General features: G+C 44.7%; 2 protein-coding genes across 13 annotated transcripts in view; both read left to right on the top strand.

The window, feature by feature from the left end:
- Positions 1 to 14,465, top strand: part of neurod1 (neuronal differentiation 1) — a 46,053-nt gene extending 31,588 nt beyond the window's left edge. The window contains exons 1-3 of one of the 3 annotated variants that reach the window (XM_030343747.1): positions 1,406 to 1,650; positions 5,442 to 5,671; positions 12,109 to 14,460. In XM_030343747.1, coding sequence (XP_030199607.1) covers positions 1,646 to 1,650; positions 5,442 to 5,671; positions 12,109 to 12,611 — 738 coding nt within the window. In that variant the 5' untranslated portion in view covers positions 1,406 to 1,645 and the 3' untranslated portion in view covers positions 12,612 to 14,460. Of the gene's footprint in view, positions 1 to 1,405; positions 1,651 to 5,441; positions 5,672 to 12,108 lie in introns of those variants that run through there. The other 2 variants (XM_030343746.1, XM_030343748.1) reach the window with 2 other exon arrangements.
- Positions 14,466 to 14,907: 442 nt separating this feature from the next.
- cerkl (CERK like autophagy regulator) overlaps positions 14,908 to 22,766 on the top strand; it is a 37,403-nt gene continuing 29,544 nt past the window's right edge. For 2 of the 10 annotated variants that reach the window (XM_030343745.1, XM_030343742.1), the window contains exons 1-5: positions 14,910 to 15,168; positions 15,675 to 15,778; positions 15,896 to 15,943; positions 17,838 to 18,071; positions 20,798 to 20,926. In XM_030343745.1, coding sequence (XP_030199605.1) covers positions 15,131 to 15,168; positions 15,675 to 15,778; positions 15,896 to 15,943; positions 17,838 to 18,071; positions 20,798 to 20,926 — 553 coding nt within the window. In that variant the 5' untranslated portion in view covers positions 14,910 to 15,130. Of the gene's footprint in view, positions 15,169 to 15,325; positions 15,363 to 15,674; positions 15,779 to 15,895; positions 15,944 to 17,837; positions 18,072 to 20,797; positions 20,927 to 22,766 lie in introns of those variants that run through there. The other 8 variants (XM_030343743.1, XM_030343734.1, XM_030343737.1 and 5 more) reach the window with 7 other exon arrangements.

Raw genomic sequence — 22,766 nt, 5'->3', positions numbered from 1 at the left:
CCCGATAGTGATAAGACATCCATTATGTCGCCGCCGGTCCAGAGATGTGTCAGGTGTGCGCGAGAGACATAACGGACACTTTTGTTACTGCCATGTATACAGTACATTCGGACAGATCTATGCCGCATAGAAATCTATGCGGATCAGATGTGCCATGTAAACGCGGCTAGTGAGGCTATGAACCGCTATGTAAACAATATAGAATGTTTCCAACCATTCTCGTGACGTCATCGTATTCTGAAAACAGAGATGGCGGCGCACAGGCTGAAAACATTATAATTTATGCAACTTGTTTGTGCTTTATTCTGAATAATGGGTCATATTTCCGACTTTAATGGTATTTATGGTATATTGAAATATTTAACTAGTGCTATAGACATCTGTTTATTTGATTGCTTCCTTTCCACTTTAAAGTTTTCTACAAGATCATCAGCAGAACATGGGTTTAGAGGTGGTAGCAAGGAGATGGCCTTTTTAAAAAGTACATTAGAATCTTCATTGATATACCGTTTTTTGACAGTGTTTGATTTTGTCTGTATGTCGGGAATAAAAGATATGTTAAAGAAAACACAAAAGTGGTCAGACAAGGAAGGATCAGTCACAGAGAGATCAGAAACATTGAGGCCTTTTGTGATAACCAGGTCTAGAGTGTGCCCCTTACAATGAGTAGCCTCTTTCACATGTTGAGACAGTTCAAATGTGTCCAAAAAGGCAAAAAGTTTTTTTTGCACACTTGTCATTCAAATCATCAGTATGAAAATTGAACTCACCAGTTATAACTAGACAGTCAAATTCTGTGGAGATGCTAGACAATAATTCTGTGAAGTCATCGAAAAAATTTGCAGAATATGTGGGTGGCCTGTAAATAATTAATAGGAGAACTCTGGGGGAGTATTTCAATACAGCACTAAGGTATTCGAACGATGGAAAATCACCAAATAACATCTGTTTCCCCTGAAATACATTTTTAAATATAGCAGCAACCCCTCCACCTCTTTTTCCAGATCTACATGCATCAAAAAAGTTATAGTTGGGAGGAGCTGTCTCTATCAGAACGGTTGCACTGTTCATTTGTTCCAGCCATGTTTCAGTTAAAAATATAAAATCCAGCTTAGAAGTGGTAATAAAATCATTAACTAAAAATGATTTGTTATTAAGAGACATCACATTAAGTAGAGCCATCCTGATGGTGTTGTTGATAGGCTTTAAGGTTGTTTTTGGTTTGGAGGCAATAGATATGAGATTTGTGAGGTTAGCAGTGTGTCTAAGTTTCCCTTTGTTTACTCTCTTAGTGGTTACAGCATGAATGCGAAAGTTGCCCTGCTTTGACGTAGGCAACCTTGGGTTCAGCAGATTATGTGAAACTTCCTTTATACTGTGTCTACGGCTGAACCCTTCTTTGTCTCAGTAATACTCAGGACTACTATCAGTATAGGGGGGGGGCTGGGGCGCCATCCTCTTGGGTGTTATCAGCCTGTCGCCATGACATGGCTATGCTATCAATGACGCAGATATAAGTTTGCTGCCAACATATTCCAGTCTCTTATATTCGGCTGGAAAATCGCAAAGGGAGGAGACTTTGGGGCTGGAGAGATAGCTATGGGAGAGATAGCTATGGGAGAGATGAGGCTGGAGGTCATCGTCGATGAGGTAATGCATAGGAAGGGGGTCGGGCGGGCTGTTGTCTCTCTTCAAGGTCTGTGGGATGTCTGCTATCTGTGTGTCAGATAGTGGCAGAGTAGATGTGTGGGGGAGGCTGTAGTCTCGCTTCTTCTCAGCTCGCCTCAATGGCGACTGGTTATTGTTCCGTCTCTGTCCGCACTGTCTGTCCGGACGCATCTCGGGGCTCAGGGGTGCATGGGTGGCAGGCAATTGTCAATAAAGCCCCTTCCTCTTTCATTGCAGACTCTGGAAAGCCATGTATTCAGTGCAAGTAGACGACTAAATCTGTTTATTCCCCTGTCAACTGCTGGTATGGGTCCACTGATGAATGACTTGATGTGTATTTTGTCCAGTGTATCCAATAGATCAGTGTAATCCCTCTTCAGAAGTTCTGACTGTTCTCTTTGAATATCATTAAATCCTGCATGCACAATAATCTGTGAGATTTTGGGGTTTTCCAATATGATTTTGGCTAGTTTATGGTTGATATCACTAACCATTCCATATGGGAAGATGCATGTTTTGATCTTCTTACCGGTTATATCCTTGATAGTTGAGTCTCCTATAATCAGAGTGTCTGGTTCATCTGCTTTCTCTGAGATGGGCCCTTGTTGGATGGTGGCAGACACATGCGCAGCCCGCCTCCGTGGCGACTGGTTGTTCCGTCTCTGTCCGCACTGTCCGTCCGGACGCATCTCGGGGCTCAGGGGTGCATGGGTGGCAGGCGCATTCGTGGACTCTTGAAGTGGCAGGAACCGGTTCTTCAGTGGCAGGGTTAATTTCTGTGACGGGCTAATCCGGCTGATACATGTAACTTTAGCTTTGGGTAGCTTAGCATTTGGCGTTGAGTGAGCTTGTTGATTCACTTTGGTATGTTGTTTTGGCTTAGCGCCAACTCTGTGCCAGTGAGACGCAGCTGGAACTGTCTCTCTCTTGTCCAGCTTCGGGAAGGATACAGTGTAACTTTGATCATCTTGCTGTATCTGAGTGAGCTCAGCAAACTCACCCATCGGCACTGTATCCTGTAGGAGTCCTTTGCATTTTTCTAATGCTGCTAGTCTCGTTTCAATAAAGCCAATGTCTGTTGCAGTTTGGTGCATTTCCCAGTCTCCGTGCCTGAGATATCCGAATACAGAGGCATGTTGGCGATAGGAAAGTCCAAGGCTTTTTCTGCGGTCTGATCCGGGAGTAAAAAGTGCCAAAATGTATTGTTGAATCGAGCGATTGAGGACGACGGAAAGAAACTATATACTGTTAGGTAAATAAAATAAGATAAAGTAGATCTGAACGATGAATTAAGTAGTTTTTTCCAATGCCTAGCGGAGCTTCGGGAAACATGACCTCTCTCTCTGCTGCCCTGTTCGCCTACAATTATAGAATGTCAGAAGTCAATGATCCATTTCAAGCTAAGTCATTGTGGTGTTATTGTTCATTGTTATTTGTTCATTGTTTAGTAATTCTCTAGTATTGAATATGTGCCGTGACGATGTACAAGGCCTAATAACATTACGGTAACATTACAGCTTCGATAATTATGAATCCAAATCGACACAATACCTTTGGGGAACAAGTTAGCTAAGGTATAATACTACAGCTGATGAACCAAAACATAAAAGCACAATGATGGGAGCTAGAAAGTTAACCGAGACCTACCAAAACGTTAAACACATTCGCTATCTTTCGCAGTGTACCGCTCAGCTACGACAGACTCAACTATCAATCGTTAGTAGCTGTTGTTTGAAGAAATCCAGAACTAATAAAGCATACTTACAGGTTGGATCCTACAGGTTGGGCCAACAAAGTTGGAACTGCCTGTCAATAGGACTGACCGTGGCGAAGTCACTGCATCATACGGTGCCCGGTTCTCAGTTATACAGTATGAGGCGAACACAAAGCAAGGCTGTGACTGTACTGCGGAGAATGTGGTCAAAGTGAATTGTAACCACTCATTCTTCACGTCGTCTTCTTTGGGAATCTTCGTTTCGCACCGGGAACATCTTCTTGAGATGAGGGGCTAACCGAACACCACCAGCAACTGCTGTAAACAGCTTTGTGTGTGGCTGTGGCTAACAGCCTGGAGGCGTGAATTCTGCACTTCAGCACCGCTCAATGCATTGTCTGACACTATTACAGAAGTAAAGTTTGAGTGTAAACTAGCTGTTTCACGCACATATTGAGGGTGGGCACGAATACTCCCCCTGGCTCGGATTTAGATTTTTCTTACTCAGCTGACGTTAAACATGTATACCTACGTCATATGGCATTGTTATTAGTTTGTTGACTTGGAGCACCTCAGGAAAAAAGCATGCGCGCGACTTACTTTAGCACGCGTGCGATTTACTAATGCACGCGTGCTTTATAAAAAATTACTCGCTTAGGTTAATTAAAAAATACAAATTCAATACTATAATAAGGTGGTTGATATTGAAAGGTTTGAGGTTTCCATTGCATGAAAATGTCACTTTATGAGGTTTTCTAATATTAATGTGAGTTCCCTAGCCTGCCCCAGTAGCTAGAAATGGCGTTAGGTGTAAAACGAGCACTAGGTATCCTGCTCCGCCCCAAAAATGAAAGCTCAGCTCCAATTTCGAATTTGGCCCCATATGTCGTCGTAAGGGGCCAAATTACCTCCCATTTCTCTGCCTTGACCGCCTAGAGAATTTGGCCCGCCAATGAGACAATGAGCTAAGAAAGTGTGAGCGCCTCATGTGTGTGTGTGTGTGTGGTGTGAATACAAACACTGTAACGCAAGTACATTTCTTTATTTGGATAACCGTTCTATTTCCCCAACGAGACTCGTAGTGGGGGTTATCTCAGCCATGGTTGAGAAGGAATTTGGGGAAAGGAACTTTGGCTTTGACTCCCTAAAGTACGTGAAACCACGTCATGGAGTAGAAAGGGATTGTTGCCCACGGTTGTCTCCCGCCCGAGCCCCGCTGCCCGCTGCCCGTTGCCCGCTGCCGAGGCACCACCGCTGGGAGCGCTCGGTGCTGCCCGCTGCCGAGGCGGTAGTTCCTCGGCAGCGGGCAGCGAGGCTCCCGTGGGAGACATCATGGTCAATAATCGCGGGTAACAATCCCTTTCTCCTCCATGTCGCGGTTCAGTCTACTTCAGATTGATGTGGAAGTGGAAGAACCAGAGACGTGGGAGAACCCAACACAGTTGTTTGAGATTCATAATATCACCTGGAGGAGCACACAGCTTGGTAATATTTATTATATGATATAGATATCTATGCATAATATGATATTATTTAGATATAGAGCTCCAGGACTGCTGACAGAGCAACCGGAGTGTCTAGAATATTTACAGAACACGGCCAAAAGCTGTGTGCGCCTCGCTATTGAGATACATCCACTGTAAACACGAGCACATGGTACCGTGGCCGCAAGCTGCTCAGGGCCACACCCCCATCTACCACCTTGATCTAGCTCTAAAAAGCGGCACGTTTGTCGAAATCTCATTGTGGGACTTGCTCGTAGTGGCTGTAATTTTGTACCGAGGCTGAATTTCTTGAACGTCTTCAAGTACTTTATCAGGGGCCCACTAACAGCTATATAGAAGCATTCATAAAGTAGCATACCAGGGGACCTTTAAAGTAGGCTATGGTTCAACATTGAGGTGGTTAATAATAACATGTTTAAGGTAAGCTCTTGTTTTACACTGAGGTGGTTAATAATAACTTGCTTAAAGTAAGCTCTGTTTTAACACAGAGGTTGTTAATAATAACATGTTTAAAGTAAGCACTGGTTTAACACTGAGGTGGTGTCCATTCAAAGATTCAAGATGCGTCGGATGAAGGCCAACGCCCGGGAGAGGAACCGGATGCATGGGCTGAATGACGCTCTGGAGGGGCTGCGGCGCGTGGTGCCGTGCTATTCCAAGACACAGAAGTTGTCCAAGATCGAGACCCTGCGCCTGGCCAAGAACTACATCTGGGCCCTGAGCGAGGTCCTGCACTCGGGCAAGGCCCCCGACCTGCTCTCCTTCGTCCAGGCCCTCTGTAAAGGTGAACCAACAACACATTAATAAAATAATATAGATAGAGACAGACCAGGGGCCTGTACTACGAAGCTCGATTAGAGGGTTAGCGAGGTATGTTGAGCTGAAAGACTGGGTTAGCTGTACCACGAAAGTCGATCTCTTTAAGCGTTGCTGTATCACCATGGTGACTTACGCTCGCAACCAAACCTGGTCGGGAGCAGCTTTTCAGCTCATGCTGCATTCGAGTATTCTCTGCGAAACGACTCGGATCTCGGATCTGACGCCACGCCCACACTTCAAGCGTTTTATTATTTTGCTCGGTCATTGGAGAAAAACATGGACGCCACCCGGAAAGCTGTTGTCGCAGTAGCATTGGCAGAGCACCAAGTGCTCCAAAATAAGTAGGCTATAGGCCATTGGCAGAGATACGGACGCAGTAAGGTATTGCAGTAATACGAGTGATTGAAATTGCCATTAAACCACCAAAGTGGTCCAAGCACAATGAAAACGGTTCATACTTCAAGTCACACCGGGCGCAGACATCTTGAATTCTGTCTCGGAATTTTGCTCGGTCACCACTGAGTTCAACCGAGATGGCGAGTTCGCCGTCCGAGGTAAACGGGCGTGTTTGTGCGTGTCGCTAGGCAACGTCCTCGGACCTCTGAGACGGATGGATATTAAAACGCACCATTAGTCTACCCGGAGATCGGCTACTTATATCGGCGTGCGCAGCTTCCTAGCCCCTCCTCCGATAATGGCGTCACCATTTGTGGGTGTTCCCGTGGACCCCGGCACACTTATCGTACAGGCGTCTCCCCGGAGACAGAGGGTTTTTCGGGACAGAACCGATCCCTTGGCATTGTCTGACGATATTCTTTATGAGAGATACAGATTCTCATCAGAGGGTATTCTTTATTTGATCTTCCTTGTTGGACCGTATGTAGTCAATGCTACACAAAGAAGCCGTGCACTTACTAGCCGCGTTTACATGGACACATCTGATCCGCATAGATTTCTATGCGGAATAGAAAATGATCATATGTACGCCTCCTTCGGAATACAATTATCTGTTCGGCATAGAATTCTATGCCGAATAGAAGAGGTGGTGTAGTCCGTTTTAATCGACATGTATACACTAATTACGAACAGATTGGGGTTTAACTTAGAGCAGCTGCATTAGTTCGCAATTGGTCCACTGGGCTCCGTTGGTACTTTTATGCACACCGAACTTGACTGCTGTCAAGGAAAGTGGATTTATTGCCTGATTCACGTCTTTGTTCGTAAGTAGTCCGGTAAGCGTGTCCGGTTGCTAAGCGACGGGACATGGGTGTTTATTAATGACGTGTTTGCGTATCGTAGTGCCCGCGCGCGTCCGAGATAAATGTAAATGAGTAGGCTACTACTACTTTTGCAGGCTGAACGTTAAAATACTTCTTAACTTAGAGAGACCACTCTCTCCCACCAGTCTTGGCTGCGGACTCGCATTCAAATTCCTCTTGTTTGCGGCGGAGGTGGGGGTAAATATAAAGATCGGACGTAGCTGAGAAAAGCTCTCTGCTGCTGTGCTTTCCTTAAAATCAAATTCACAATGCCAAATAGTGATAAGACGTCCATTATGTCGCCGCCGGTCCAGAGATGTGTCAGGTGTGAGGGTCATAACGGACACTTTTGTTACTGCCATGTATACAGTAGGGGATCACATTTTAGGAACAGATCTATTCCGCATAGAAAATATATGCGGATCAGATGCGCCATGTAAACGCGGCTAGTGTTGCGCAGTGTGTCTGTGTTTCAAGTTCGAAGGTGGCCCCGCACGTTCAACGTACATTAATTAATTAATTAGTCAAGTGCCGTGTTGTCCATTATCCCTTATATAACCGCTATGTCAGTGACACAATTAGGCCTAGGCATAATTTATTCTACAAATTCATATTATAGCTGTGAGAATTGTTAAGAAAAATCACCTCCATATTCGGAAAACCAAATCATAGGCTAAATTCACCTGAAATTATTCAAATGGATGCTTACAACTTAACACATTGAATAATATTTTTAGGGGTCCAAGCCAACAGGTTGGATCCCTATTGTTTTTGTAAGGATTATTATACTTCCTTCGTTTGAAGTGGTACTACAGCCCAAACCGTAAATGGTGCACACAAGCCAATTACATGACTAGATCCAGGTCCGTGAGGTGACGGCAGACGACAAAATCCAGACATGCCGGCCACTAGGTGGCGCTATACCAAGGAATACGCGTTTGGGGCTATAACTCCCACACCGAACCTCCCACAGTCCAAAACGTTATACCAACAGATGCACTGGAGTCTGCTGCATCTTTTGGCCTAGGCCACGCCCATTTGAGTCGATGAATATTTTTCGCTAAATCGCGAAAACCGCAAAACTGTTTTTTCCCTACTCCTCCCACATTTCTTGACTAAGACCTTCGACGACGAAACGATAGCGTTTTGAATACTGGTTTATTAGCTAAATTAGACGTGAAAAATCAAAAATAAAAAAAAATCCACAATTAGACATCGGATCGAGTCCAAATTGTACACACATGTTGGTGCTAACCTTAATGACGTTCGATAAAAATTTCGGAAAATTTCGCCATTAGGGGGCGCAATAAACGAGGAAATTGTATATCTCTTACAAAATTTCACCATTATGGGCCGCCATAAACGAGGGCATTGTTCATCTCCTAACTGGCCAAAGGAATGTTCTGAACATGCGTTTGGGGATATATCTCCCACACCAAACCTCACACAGTCAAAACCTTTATATCCACAGGTTCACAGTAGCGTTTTGAACACATGCTTCGCGTTGTGCCGGCGAAATGCACATTTCTTGGACCCCTGCATAACTGCTTGCAGTTGTAGTTATATTTATTTTTGACTTGGCCCCATGTTCGTAGGAGCAAACATGGGGCCCCACATATATGGGGGTAAAAGGGATGATGATGCATAATATATTTTAGACAATATGCGGAATCGTTTCACTTACGAATTAACACGGTCAGCTATTTTTTGCCAGCACGCCACCCTAGCCATATTATGGGCAACCGTGTTCCCCTTGGCTGTGATTTGTACTTTGAATTCCTCGCAGGACTTCATAATAATACACTGCTCGCCTTGGATGAAATACACCACTCTCGCACGATTTATTTTGAATAAGGGTGAGTCAAATGACACCAGAAACGCCCCTTTTATGTGAACGCGCATGGAACCTAAAGCGGAAAACCTGGTTCAACTAATTGAATCTAAAGTGAGCGTTGTCGTACCATTTAACTCTGATTGCGAGTTGCGGCTCTGTCGAGCCAGGTTTTCCCAAGAAAGCCTGGGTATGTTCAGCGAGGTTTGTGGTATACCCCCCAGGCCCTCTGTAAAGGTGAACCAACAACACATCTTACTATCCTAACAAGTTACTCCTCCACACTTGGTCAAGTGCGCATGTGCCAAGCATCCCGCAGCTCACACACACACACACACAGCACGCACGCACACACCGCACGCACGCAGGCACACATACACACCGCATAAACACACATCTCACGCACATGCACACATGCACGCATAAACATGCATGTACAGACACACACCACACACACACGCGTGTGGACGCAGACGTTGCAAGACAACGGCAAGATCGAGATAACAGCCCCGCCTTCGACACACACTCCCAGCTGAGACATTATGTCTATCGACTACACTTTTTGCAAAACTGTATTTATTTGTATCTATTACACACCTCCTTGAGCAGCAATTCCTGGTAGGTTGTTTATTTGATCATATAAAAAATATATATATGATAAGATATTCTCAAAAATCAATTTTCTTTTTTTCTCATGTGTGGCTCTAATCCTCTTCCATAGGTTGCTGCCTAAGCTGTTGTTAAACTTTGTTTATTTCACTAAGGTGCTTCTGTAAATGAATAGAACTTTCAGCAACTTTTTTCAGCAACTAACCAATAGTAGTTGCCATCCATTTGTTAAATGTCAACGCACTTTCATCCCTGAATAACAGTAAAAGCTAATGATAGATATACTCGTAGTGGGGGTTATCTCAGCCATGGTGGAGAAGGAATTGGGGGAAAGGAACTTTGGCTTTGACTCCCTGAAGTACATGAAATGCGACATGGAGGAGAAACAGATTGTCTCACGCCGGAGCCCCGCTGCCTGCTGCCGAGACACCACTGCCGCAATGCACCACCGCCACGGGGCAGTGGTGCCTCGGTGCTGCCTGCTGCCGAGGCGATGGTGCCTCGGCAGTGGGCAGCGGGGCTCCTGCAGGAGACAATTGATTCAGATTGATGCGGAAGTGGAAGGTTATCTCAGCCATGGTTGAGAAGGAATTGGGGGAAACAAACTTTGGCTTTGATTCCCTGAAGTACATGCTGCGACATGGAGGAGAAAGGGATTGTTGGCCGCGATTGTCTGCCAACTGCCGAGGCACCACCGCAGCTGGCAAAGGGGCTCCGGCGGGAGACAATCGCTGTCAACATCCGTCGGGATGTCAGATAAGCAATGCAATTCGCTGACCGATCGATATTATATGTTGACTACAAACCATGTAAATAGTGTTGTTAATAAACTTCCAAAGCTTTGTGTTTTATTGTTCTTTAATGTGCAAAGTAAACAATGTACAAAGTAAATAAGATGCAAAGTCAAACCGGAGAAGTGATTCCGGAAATGATTTTGTTAGAGATAGATAGATAATAGAAAAAGATATTGGATGGGCTACGGAGAGGGTCTCCAACAGGCTCTCTGGCTACGAAGAGCATAGTATGCCTTGAGACTATGCTTCGCAGTGTGCCTTGCGAAACCCAGTATGCCTTTCAAAACAGTTTGTGATTGGTCGATGAAACACAACCAGGAACGCCTAATGGGCGTTCTTGTGTCATGAAGGAAACACCCAAGCCTGCAGCTGGACCCTTCTCATAAATTGACTCATTTTATAATATAATCAAATGCTCACACACTAGCTGCTTTCAGACACACGTGTAAGTCCTGATATTCTCCTGATGGGCTGTATGTGTGAACCACATCCTGACATACAGTATGTACCCTTTTCTCCATAGGAAATGTCAATGACCTTATATGTGAATGAGGAGTAGAAAGTCAGTATTTCTCACACCACTTGAGTGAGCGTTTTGATGACGCTTCTGCATGTCATTGAGTTCCCCCCTAAATGATAATCAGCCTGTTACCTTCTGTTCGCTAGATGGTTGAAAAATATTTTTAAGTCATTTGCGGTGAATGCTAAAAGATAGGTTGTATCATACATGTATACATCATACAATAGATTACAATACATGAGTTCACAGCTGCACGCGTGTATAGAAAATGTTTTTTTAAAATTATTATTATTGACAACAGTTAGCTGAACATTATAGGAATTAGGGTCCCGTCCTTCCACTCCCTGTTTTCTCAATTAAACACAGAAATGAACTACATTTGCCCAGTGTTTGTTATATGTGAAATGAAGCAAAAAATATTTTTTTTTTTGCTCTCTTTCTCCGGTAATGCAGTCGTTCCCGACGCTTTTCATCTTTGTTGTTTCTTCTATTTGTCTCTAACTCATGCTCCAATCATTCATCGATCGATGCTTCGGATTTTGTGGATGCAATGGTCAACATAGAGACTGACCTGCATTGCTGTCCTCTATCCAGGCCCTCTGTAAAGTTTAGCTAACACATTAACTCATATAAAATGTCATGTGCAAATTGCTAAATTAATGCAAAATAATAATAGAAAGATATTATTGTGGTGTTACTTCATATATCTGTGGCTTCTGGTAAGCCTTCTACCATGGGTGGCTCTGTAATAGCCGTCTGTTCAACATTGTTTCATCAAAATATATGTTGCATCATTCTAGCAACATTTAAGATCATCGCGATGAGTTCTGCCCGTTCTGCCTCCATTTTGTCTGTGGTCAAACCAAAAGAAACTACAGTGACAGCAGCCACAATTATCCCGCCTCTTGCGAGTTTAGACCCTACGTCATATCCCGCCCCTTGCAAGCCCACCACCTTAAACCCCCTGTTGATTCTACTGATGTCTAAATGACATTGATGTCTGCATATAAAGCATCAAGTGTGAATCACCCTCAGGGTCGAATCTCCTGCGAACAAATGTGACAAAAATGTGGACGACATGTGTCCTCCACATTTGGCTGTCCTCTATCCAGGCCCTCTGTAAAGTTTAGCTAACAAATTAACTCATATAACATGTCACGAGCAAATTGCTAAATTAATGCAAAATAATAATAGAAAGATATTATTGTGGTGTTACTTCATATATCTGTGACTTCTGGTAAGCCTTGTTCCATGGGTGGCTCTGTAATGTCTGTTCAACATTGTTTCATCAATATATATTTTTTCCTTTAATTCCATTTTCTCCGCGACTGAGCTAAGCTGTCTGTCTGTTTGACTAACCTGGCTGTCTGACCATCGGTCTGTCTGCAGGGTTGTCTCAGCCTACCACCAACCTGGTGGCCGGGTGTCTCCAGCTCAACCCCAGGACCTTCCTCCCAGAGCAGAGCAGTGACCCTCACCTCCAGGGGGGGGGTTCCTACTCCTTCCAGGGTCCCGGTCTGACCCCGGGTCTGCCCAGCCCCCCCTATGGTCATCTGGACTTCTCCCACGGGGCCAAGCCCCTGAGCTACGTATACGACGGCCCCCTCCTCACAGACTGCTCCAGCCCCGCCTTCGACGGCGCCCCCCTCAGCCCGCCCCTCAGCGTCAACGGGAACTTCTCCTCCTTCAAACAGGAAGTGGCGGCAGGGGACTTCCCCTTCGGTCTGCAACACTACGGCCCCCTGTTGTACGCACCTACCCACCCCCTCGATGGACTGATGGGGTTCGACGGCCACGCCCCCCACGAGAGAAACCACGCCCCCCGTGAGAGAAGCCACGCCCCCCACGAGAGATGCATGACTACACTGAATGCCATCTTTCACGAGTCATGAGAACCATATCGAGACGAGGGGGGGGGGAGTTAGACAATTTAGACCTATAAACATAGTTAGTCCAGTTAGACCTGAGTCCTATAGAGATAAGGTTAATCCACTTAGATCAGAGTGCTATGTTAAATATAGTTAGTCCAGTTAGACCAGAGTTCTATAAAAGTTCTAAAAATAATTTCCCTCTGGGATTATTAAAGTATTTATCTATCTATCTATCTATCTATAGAGACATAGTTAGACTAGAGTCCTATAGTGACATAGTTAGACCAGAGTCCTACAGAGACAGAGTTAGGCCAGCGTCCTATAGAGACAGAGTTAGATCAGAGTCCTATAGAGACAGAGTTAGACCAGAGTCCTATAAAGACAGTTAGACCTGAGTCCTATAGAGATAAGGTTAATCCACTTAGATCAGAGTGCTATGTTAAATATAGTTAGTCCAGTTAGACCAGAGTTCTATAAAAGTTCTAAAAATAATTTCCCTCTGGGATTATTAAAGTATTTATCTATCTATCTATCTATCTATAGAGACATAGTTAGACTAGAGTCCTATAGTGACATAGTTAGACCAGAGTCCTACAGAGACAGCGTTAGGCCAGCGTCCTATAGAGACAGAGTTAGATCAGAGTCCTATAGAGACAGAGTTAGACCAGAGTCCTATAAAGACAGTTAGACCAGAGTCCTATAGAGACAGAGTTAGACCAGAGTCCTATAGAGACAGAAGTAGACCAGAGTCCTACAGAGACAAAGTTAGACCAGAGTCCCAAATACACTGATTTAGACCAGAGTCCTATAGAGAGAGTTAGACCAGAGTCCTATAGAGACAGAGTTAGACCAGAGTCCTATAGAGACAGAGTTAAACCAGAGTCCTATAGAGACAGAGTTAGGCCAGCGTCCTATAGAGACAGAGTTAGACCAGAGTCAGAGTTAGACCAGAGTGCTATAGAGACAGAGTTAGACTAGAGTCCTATAGAGACAGTTAGACCAGAGTCCTACAGAGACAAAGTTAGACCAGAGTCCCAAATAGACAGATTTAGACCAGAGTCCTATAGAGACAGAGTTAGACCAGAGTCCTAAAGAGACAGAGTTAGACCAGAGTCCTATTGAGAGAGTTAGACCAGAGTCCTATAGAGACAGAGAAGGGCCAGAGTCCCATAGAGACAGAGTTAGACCAGAGTCAAAGTTAGACCAGAGTCCTATAGACAGAGTTAGACCAGAGTCCCGTAGGGTCAAAGTTAGACCAGAGTCCTACAGACAGTTAGACCAGAGTCCTATAGAGATCGAGTTAGACCAGAGTCCCATAGAGCGTGAGTTAGACCAGAGTCCTATAGAGACAGAGTTAGACGAGATTCAGAGTTAGACCAGAGTCCTATAGACTGTGTTAGACCAGAGTCCTTTAGTTAGACTGAGTCTAGATTCTGGAGTAAACTTTACTAATGTTAGTCCTTTCCTTACCCTTTATTATGTCAAAGAAACAACAATCTTTTAGCAATAATCTGGAATTATGCAATTTAAAAGCCTTTGTAATAAGATAACCATGCAAATAAAGAGGTGTATATTATTCTTTTTTGCCAACACAATGTCCTATGTTTTGTATATAAGCTAGGTACGAAGGCCTGGGGCTGGGTTTAATGTATGTAATGTAAGTACAACTCAATAAAACAGGTTATGTTCAAGAACCCCCTGATAAGTTTGGCATCTGTATAAATTACATCTGAAATTCTGACGTTTTCATAAAACACATAATACATCCAGGACATATAAAGGACAATTACCAACCACATTAAATCAAAACATGCGATATCTTTATGCCTCTCTGGCCTGGGTCTTTTTGTGCATTTCTTCGTGTGTGTGTGTGTGTGTGTGTGTGTGTGTGTGTGTGTGTGTGTGTGTGTGTGTGTGTGTGTGTGTGTGTGTGTGTGTGTGTGTGTGTGTGTGTGTGTGTGTGTGTGTGTGTGTGTGTGTGTGTGAGTCACAGGGACACAGATGGTTGTACGCGGCCGGGCCATGATAATCGTCTCCTTTATGCATGGCTAATCATAAATAATCTCCTCCGTCCCGCCGTGGCGCATGTCTGCGGACTGTCCAGCCGCGACCAAAGAGCTCGCTCCGGTGGCTCGCGCTGCCTTTGTGTCGGTCAATATTTGATCACAGAACATTGACAGACTGCCGCCGTTTGTTTGAATAAAGCCACACTCACCGACCAAGGAACACAGATCAATGATTAATAAACATTGAAATAAGTAATGACATTTATGATGACTCGCGCTCGATAGGGTTTACCGGCTTATCTTCTTAACGTCGCGCGCACACCTGCTGCGTCGCGAGGGACCGGATAAGCACGCGCAGCGTCTCCATGGAGACGGTGCTCATGTGTACGCAGCCAGGCGGCTAAGTTGTTTATGAAACTGTGCAGCTAGGTTGTTTGCGAAGCTAGCTGGCTAGGTAGTGAATGAAGCTAGGTGGCTACTTGTTAACATCAGAAGGCGCCACGGTAACCTAGCAACACAATTGATTGGAAGAGGATGAAGACAGATAAGAGAGAGCACGAAGAACCCGGCAGGTGTGTGTGTGTGTGTGTGTGTGTGTGTGTGTGTGTGTGTGTGTGTGTGTGTGTGTGTGTGTGTGTGTGTGTGTGTGTGTGTGGGGGTGTGGGGGTGTATGGTGTGCGGGTGTGTGTGTGTGTGTGTGTGTGTGTGTGTGTGTGTGTGTGTGTGTGTGTGTGTGTGTGTGTGTGTGTGGGTGTGAAAACAAAATGTAAGTGGTCTACATCATTTGGGTTTACATTACGTTTTTACAGCGAGTACTTTACATCGTATGTGTGTGTTACAGTGTGTTTTACATTGTTTTTTTTGTCTTTGTCCTTGTATGTCTGTGTATGTGTGTGTGTTTATTAATGTTGCTACACTATTAAAGCATTACACACTGTGTAATGCTGCCTGTTTTTTTCATGTTATGTGTGTGTGTTATAGTGTGTAACTGACTACAGTGTATTTTATAGCTTGTGTGTAACAGTGCGTAACTACTACAGTGTATATGTATGTAAGTGCGCATGTGTGTGTCTTACAGTGTGTTGCTACGGGGAATCTTCAAACTGGGGAAGATCAGTCATGATGTCCTGCTCACCTCCACCTCCGTATCCTGGACCCCTATCACCCCTGACAACCCTACAGGTTAGTTACCATGGAACCTCATCCCCCCTGACACCCCTTCAGGATTGTAAACGTGGCAACAAGGGTTAGCTAACCCTAATGCTTATTATTATTATTATTATTATTATTATTAACAAGGCTACAGGTTAGTAACCATGGCAGCCATCAGCCCTGACAACCCCACAGGTTAGTGACCATGGCATGCATCAGACCTGACAACCCCACAGGTTAGTTACCAATGAGCTGTAGGTTGTGATGATCCATTTGACCCTACTTTAGTCATTCATGACTTTAGTCTAGCTGAGACTAGAGTCATGAGATAGGCTGAGATAGGAAGACAGACCGTCCAGATGCCATGCTTCAGGTGGTCTCAACATGATACAGCCTTCTCTGTTTCTGGTCCAGCTGGCGGCCTACCCCCTTCTGAACTAAACACACACACACACACACACACAAACACACGCCACACACACACGCACGCACGCACGCACGCACGCACGCACGCACGCACGCACCGCGCACGCACGCACGCACGCACACACACACACACACACACACACACACACACACACACACACACAATCTCTCACACACACACACACACGCATACAGTATATGAAGCCCTAGTAAACCCCCATAGCCTTACCAAATGCTGTGAGATTCTACCAAACACAGCACAAACACACACACTCTCATGCAAACAATTACATAAATATTTCAAATACATTTTAATGTAATTTATAATTGCTTAATTAATTAATTAAATCAGTAATCCTTCAGTAACGTTGTCTGCCTTTCTGTGTTTCTCTCTGTCTGTGTGTCTCTCTGTCTGTCTGTCTGTGAGGTTGAGGGACGTGTTAATATTAAAGGGGACATATTATGAAAACAACACTTTTCCAGGGATTTTGTTGTTTTGGGTCTCTGGTGCTCCCACACCCATACAAACTTTTAAGAATTCTGTACATGATTTTTTGAGTGAGATATGCATTTCTGAAAGTACCAAGCCTACAGTTACCAAACGAGTGAGTCAGTTTTGGCGCCCCCTCCTACGTAAGAAGGGGGCACATTTTAATATTACATCCCACTTCCCCACCCCCCTCCAATCAGAGCATAGCTAAGATTTTGTGGACCAGCGGACGAGTAGCTCCAGCGGGGGGAACTACCGCCGAGCTCCCCCCGCCGGAGCTGGCGGACTGCCGCCGAAGATTCGGCGGCAGTCCGGAGTAGGAGACATGGAGGAGGAATGGATTGTTCTCATGGAGCTGAGCTGCCGGACTGCTGCCGAGCTCCCCCCGCTGGACTGCCGCCAAAGAGTACACCCGCCAGAGCTGCCGGACTGCCAATGTAGTTTCGGCGGCAGCTCTGGCGGGGGAAGCTTGGTGGCAGTCCGGCAGTTCAGCTCCCGGAATACAATCCCTTTCTCCTACATTTCGCTGTTCAATATGGACTTCAAGTCAAGGCCAAAGTTTCTTTCCCCCAATTCTTCTCAACCATGGCTGAGATAACCCCCACTACGAGTCTTTACTTGTTGTGGAAGTACCAGAGACGTCAGACGCAGTCTTTATGATTCATAAAATCATCCGAGGTGCACATAGCTTTTGGCCGTGATATTAGATATAATATTATATAAGCACCTACATATTATATAATATTATTATTTTATTATATTATATTATATTATATTATATTATATTATATTATATTATATAGATATAGAGCTTGAGGAATCCGCACACGGCAACAATCACTTCTCCTCCATGCTGTGGTTCACTCTGACAGCTCATTTGTCAATGGGCAGCAGCTACTGCATTAAAGCTACAGACACCAGAAACAGCGCATTCTGAAGGGACTGAAACAGAGGGGAATAGTGGTAGGCGAGATTTTTTTCCCTAAAAGCTTTTTCCAGCAAACAGCTTCAAAAACATGTTTTCTGGAACTCATATACTATGTTTACTTGTTCGGAAAACACCATAATATGTCTCCTTTAATATAATTGTTATATAATATATATTATTACTATTCTTATTAGTGATATATTTCAGTGTTCTTGTGAATATTCCTCTTCTGTGTGTTGTAACAGGGGAACAGGGGTCTGAGCGGGGGTCACACAGGGTGTGGTTGAGGGATGTGTTTGCGGTAAAGGTGAAGAGGCGTCGTGCTGCGGGCCAGCAGACTGGGGGCGCTGTGCTGGGCCTCTGTCTGTTCTGCAGCCACAGGACAGGAAACACCCTGCAGGAGGTCAGGACCCACCTCCTCAACACCTCCCTCAGCCTCTGTCACACCTGGGTAACCCAGCTGACCCAGCTGCTGACAGGTAACACACGCATGCACGCACATAAACACACACACACACACACACACACACACACACACACACACACACACACACACACACACACACACACACAAACACACACACAATGAAGTCACTCAAGTGTGTAAAAGGTCAATGTGTAGTTGTTGTGCTAGGGGTTGAGTTGAATTGTTCTGTAAAGTGTGTAGTTGTAATGAAGTGCTTACAGATTGATTGGCGAAGTTTGCTGGTCACATTGATGTTACCTAACACCTCTTCTTGCTAAGCTATATGCTAGCGTACCTCCTCATGCTCTCCTCAACACCATCATCTCACCCAGGGTTCAAGTTATGATTCCATCTCTGTGGGGGTCTTAAAACCAAAAAAATAATTATAGATGCACAATTAAATATAGGCTATTGTTACACGGCTCTTCTCAATGCTGCAGAATGCTCCGTTCACTTGGGCCTTCCCGACTTCCGGTGGTCAAGTATTTTTCGATAATTGACCGTTGCTAAGCATATAATGACCACTGTCAAGGAAAGTGAATTTTTTGCCTCTGACTCATGACTTTCGTATCACTCCGCAAGTAGTCCGGTAACTTATCAACCCCAGTGTTTTCGGTTGCTATGCGACGTCAACGTCTTCGGCAAACTATTTCTCTGCTGATCAACACTACGAATGGTAACAAATAAATTGTAAAAATACACACCGTGTGAAGTAATTTTATCGTTTTGGCAATTAACCGTTAACCGAAAATAAGCCCCTTCAGGTCGAAGCAAGTCACCTGCCCTTCGCGTCGGTGGCCGGTTCGCCCTGTCTGGGCTTATTTCCCGATAATGACCGGCGTTCAATACATTATCCCTTACTTATCATCAATATTACTCTGTACGTGTAAGGGAAAATAACTTTATTGCAATTAAAATATAATGCTGCTGTATTTGCAGAGACCCCCACAGATAATTGAGTTTGCTTCATTCATGGGAGCCAGACCTCCCTCTATGGGAGCTCAGCTCCCACTTGCTCCCACCTAACTCGAACCCTGATCTCACCTCTCCTCTATAGCTCCTCTCCTCAAAAAACCAACCAAATAAAGAAAACTTTGTGTGTGTGCGCGTGTGTGTCTGTGCCTCTGCACTTGTTTGTGGGGTTACATATTAACTCGTTTTCCTTGAGTCCTTCTGTGTATCCTTAGTGACCAGAATCTCCCCGCTCTGTGAAACATTTACCCACCCACATCATCATCATCCTCCTCCTCATCATCATCATCATCATCATCATCATTAATAACAGTATCAAAGGACCGTTAGTCAGTCGTCCTCATCATCCTCATCATCCTCATCAATAACAGTATCAGAGGACAGTGAGTCACTCTGGTGTATCTCAGAGTGTCTCCCTGTCCTCTTATACAGGTCATCCTCCAACAGCTGTCCCCTCTCCTTCTAGTACTCACTTATGCATGTCTACAAGTCTGTCTGTCCCTCTGTCTGTCTCTCTGCCTATTTGTCTGTCTGCCTGAGGATGTTTTCTTTCTACCTGTTTGTCTACCTTTCTGTCTATCTACCTGTTGGTCTGCTGAAGGGTAAATCAGTGATTGCTGATGAAACGTTATACCCATCCCCAACAACAACAGGATTAGTTACCATGGAAAGCAACCATCACAGCACCAGGCTGGACTTTATATGACACCTGAGCATGCTGTCTCTCTATTGCTGTTCTTCAACACTGAGAATGGACTGGACAGACCTGCAGACTTGCAAGAATGTCTTTGGAGGTGGTCGTTGAAGTTAGGACGCCAGCTCTTTTTACAGATCTGTGTTCTTGACACCACCCTGAAACCCCTCCAAGCCTTTCAGTCTGGCAGGGTTCTGCTCTCAGCTGTGTGCCACTCACATTCCAGTCATTAAGATAGTATACAAGGTTACATATAATATATACAGGTTACATACAAGTTGCATAATGTCCATATATCAATTAATTTAATAATATAAAAACATAGGCTAAACGGACAGTAGGGACTTTTTTATTGAACTTTAGAACAGTCTCACAAAGCAATGCAAGATTCTGTCTTTTTCTCCTTCTGTGATCCAACCAGGTTTAGACAAGAGAAGGGAGACCACTCTTTGTGGATCAGTTCACTGATCCCTCCAGTACGTGCCCTGGTCCATTTAGCTTTGGCCCTCCTCAACTCATAGATATGGCCCTGTCTAACCCCGTGAAGGTTCACAAAAGATTAATACCCAAATCCTGAACTAACCCTTTAGTGTGTGTGTGTGTGTGTGTGTGTGTGTGTGTGTGTGTGTGTGTGTGTGTGTGTGTGTGTGTGTGTGTGTCTCATTTGTATGAAGGTATTATTGTAGCAAAAGTCTTTAGCACCTGTAACTGCAGATTTTGTGTGCGTACTCTAAAGTCACAAATGTGTAGCAGTACATTTGAAGTCCTACATATTTTTCTACCATTGTAAACACAAAATAGGGTCTACGAGTTCACAAGTCTGTGTTACAGGTGCACAAATCCTATCCTGTGCATCACAACTTCAGAGAGTCATGCACTTGACACTTTTGCTACAATCATTGCAGCGCAGTTGGTGCAAAACACATTCACACACCTGTGTTTCATAATCTGCGAACATGCCCAAAATGTGTGCACAGTGCACACAAATATATCTGTATAATTTGTGTATGTGTGTGTGTTTTTAAATTTGTATAACTTGTGTGTGTGTGTATAACATGTGTTTGTGTTTGTAGTGCTCCCCAGGCCCAAACAGCTGAAGGTGTTCATTAACCCAGGAAGCCATAAGAAGCAGTCAGTCCTCATCTACAGAGAACACATCGCTCCCCTCTTCAGGATGGCAGACATACACACAGACATCACCAGTACGTCTGTCTGTTCCCCTCTCTGAACGTCTGTCTGGCTGTCTGTCCTCTCTCTGTCTGTCTCTCTGCCTGACTCTACATTTATCCATATCACGAGTGTGTGTGTGTGTGTGTGTGTGTGCGTGCATGCGTGCGTGTGCGCGTGTGTGCGTGCGTGTGTGTGTGCAGAAGGGGGTAAAGTTCAGAGTTAATGGCGATCACTATGTAACTTGATCGGAGTGCAGAGCTGAGTCCATCTGTTACAACTGTGGGAGGTGCTCTCTCTCCTCACTTTTCCTTTCTCCTCCTTCCCAACCTCCCACCTCCTCTCCTTTCTCCTAAACTCCCACCTCTTTCCTTCCCTCATTTCCTCTCCTCTCCTCTCTCCTAATCTACAGAGAACCCCTCCTGTCCTCTCTCCTAACCTCTCACTTCTCTCCTTCCCATATTTAATCTCTTCTTCTAACCTCCCACCTCCTTTCCTCTCTCCTAATCACTCACTTCTCTCCTTCACTCATTTCATCTCCACTTCTAACCTCCCACCTCCTTTCCTCTCTCCTAAACTCTCTCCTTCCTTAATTTAATCTCCTCCTTCTTTCCTCCCATATCACCTCCTCTATTTCGCTCTCCTCCTTTCCTCTTCCCTCCACTCCTCCTCCTCCCAGTGTGTTTTGTGGGGGAGGGGTAATGACCAGATGGTTTGATGCTTATTGCCCCACTTAGTGTTTCTAAGACACACACACCCCCACAAACCACACACAACACACACACACACACACACACACACACACACACACACACACACAACACACACACAACACCCACCCCCACCCCCACCCCCCCCCCACACACACACACACACACACACACACACACACACACACACACACACACACACACACACACACACACACACACACACACACACACACACACAAATACACACACTTAGGATATAAGAAGCAGTAACAGTTGCTCGAGCAGGGCCTGAATCTAGACTCTAATGGAATAGGCTGAATCTAGACTCTTAACTATTATCCAATGAGCATATTTCCAGTACTTAAACACTTTAAATATCAGCCCATACCGCCTTTCAAGGCCTCCTATCATGATGAATGAAAGCGGAGACAAAGAAGATGTGAAACGCAAGCGAAAGCCCAACTGGTCCCAGGACCAATTGCCACTGCTGGCCCAGTTTGTGCTGGTGAGGAGGGGGATTATGTTTGGGAATTTATATCTTATATTTATATTTCAGTGCTCCGAAAAACCAATTAACAGAGTCCCTTTCAGTTTTTTTTTTCCAAACCAAACACAGATTCAATATGTTTTTTACGCATAGGCCTAAGTGTAACTTGCATAATCACTTACGTACATGTTATAATTTAACTGTGCTCCCGGTTGTAGATTGAGATAGTGTGTCAAGAGCCACGTCTTGCAGGGATAGCCACTGTCACCCAGCAAATGGCACCCAGCTGGTACTTGGTGCCTCTCAAAAAGCTGCCTCAAACCGCTCTCCATTAAAATAAGCAAATTATGGTAGATCCAGGCCACATTGCAACAACATCAAGAATGGTAAAATTTTAATCAAAAACAATCTGTGTGTTGATGGAGTGGACTTTCTTTCGATTGACCAAAACGTCCTGATCTGTTCATGGCGCAAAGATTTTGATGTACGTCCCATCAATAGCACCGACCACACAGGGCATACCTGCGATGCCATGAAGTTTGCTTTGATCCTGTATAGTTGCTGATTGTCCAAAGGCAACCGGTTAAACTGTTGAATGAAATGTGGTCTAGAGAGTGTGTTGATGGTTTGATTTATGGCACGGCCGACTGATGTTTGCAATATTCCTAAAGCGTC

Source organism: Gadus morhua, chromosome 20 (genome assembly GCF_902167405.1).
Source record: "Gadus morhua chromosome 20, gadMor3.0, whole genome shotgun sequence".
Classification (NCBI taxonomy): Eukaryota; Metazoa; Chordata; class Actinopteri; order Gadiformes; family Gadidae; genus Gadus; species Gadus morhua.
The sequence above is the reverse complement of the archived record's forward strand: the minus strand, read 5'-3'. Positions and strand labels throughout refer to the sequence as shown.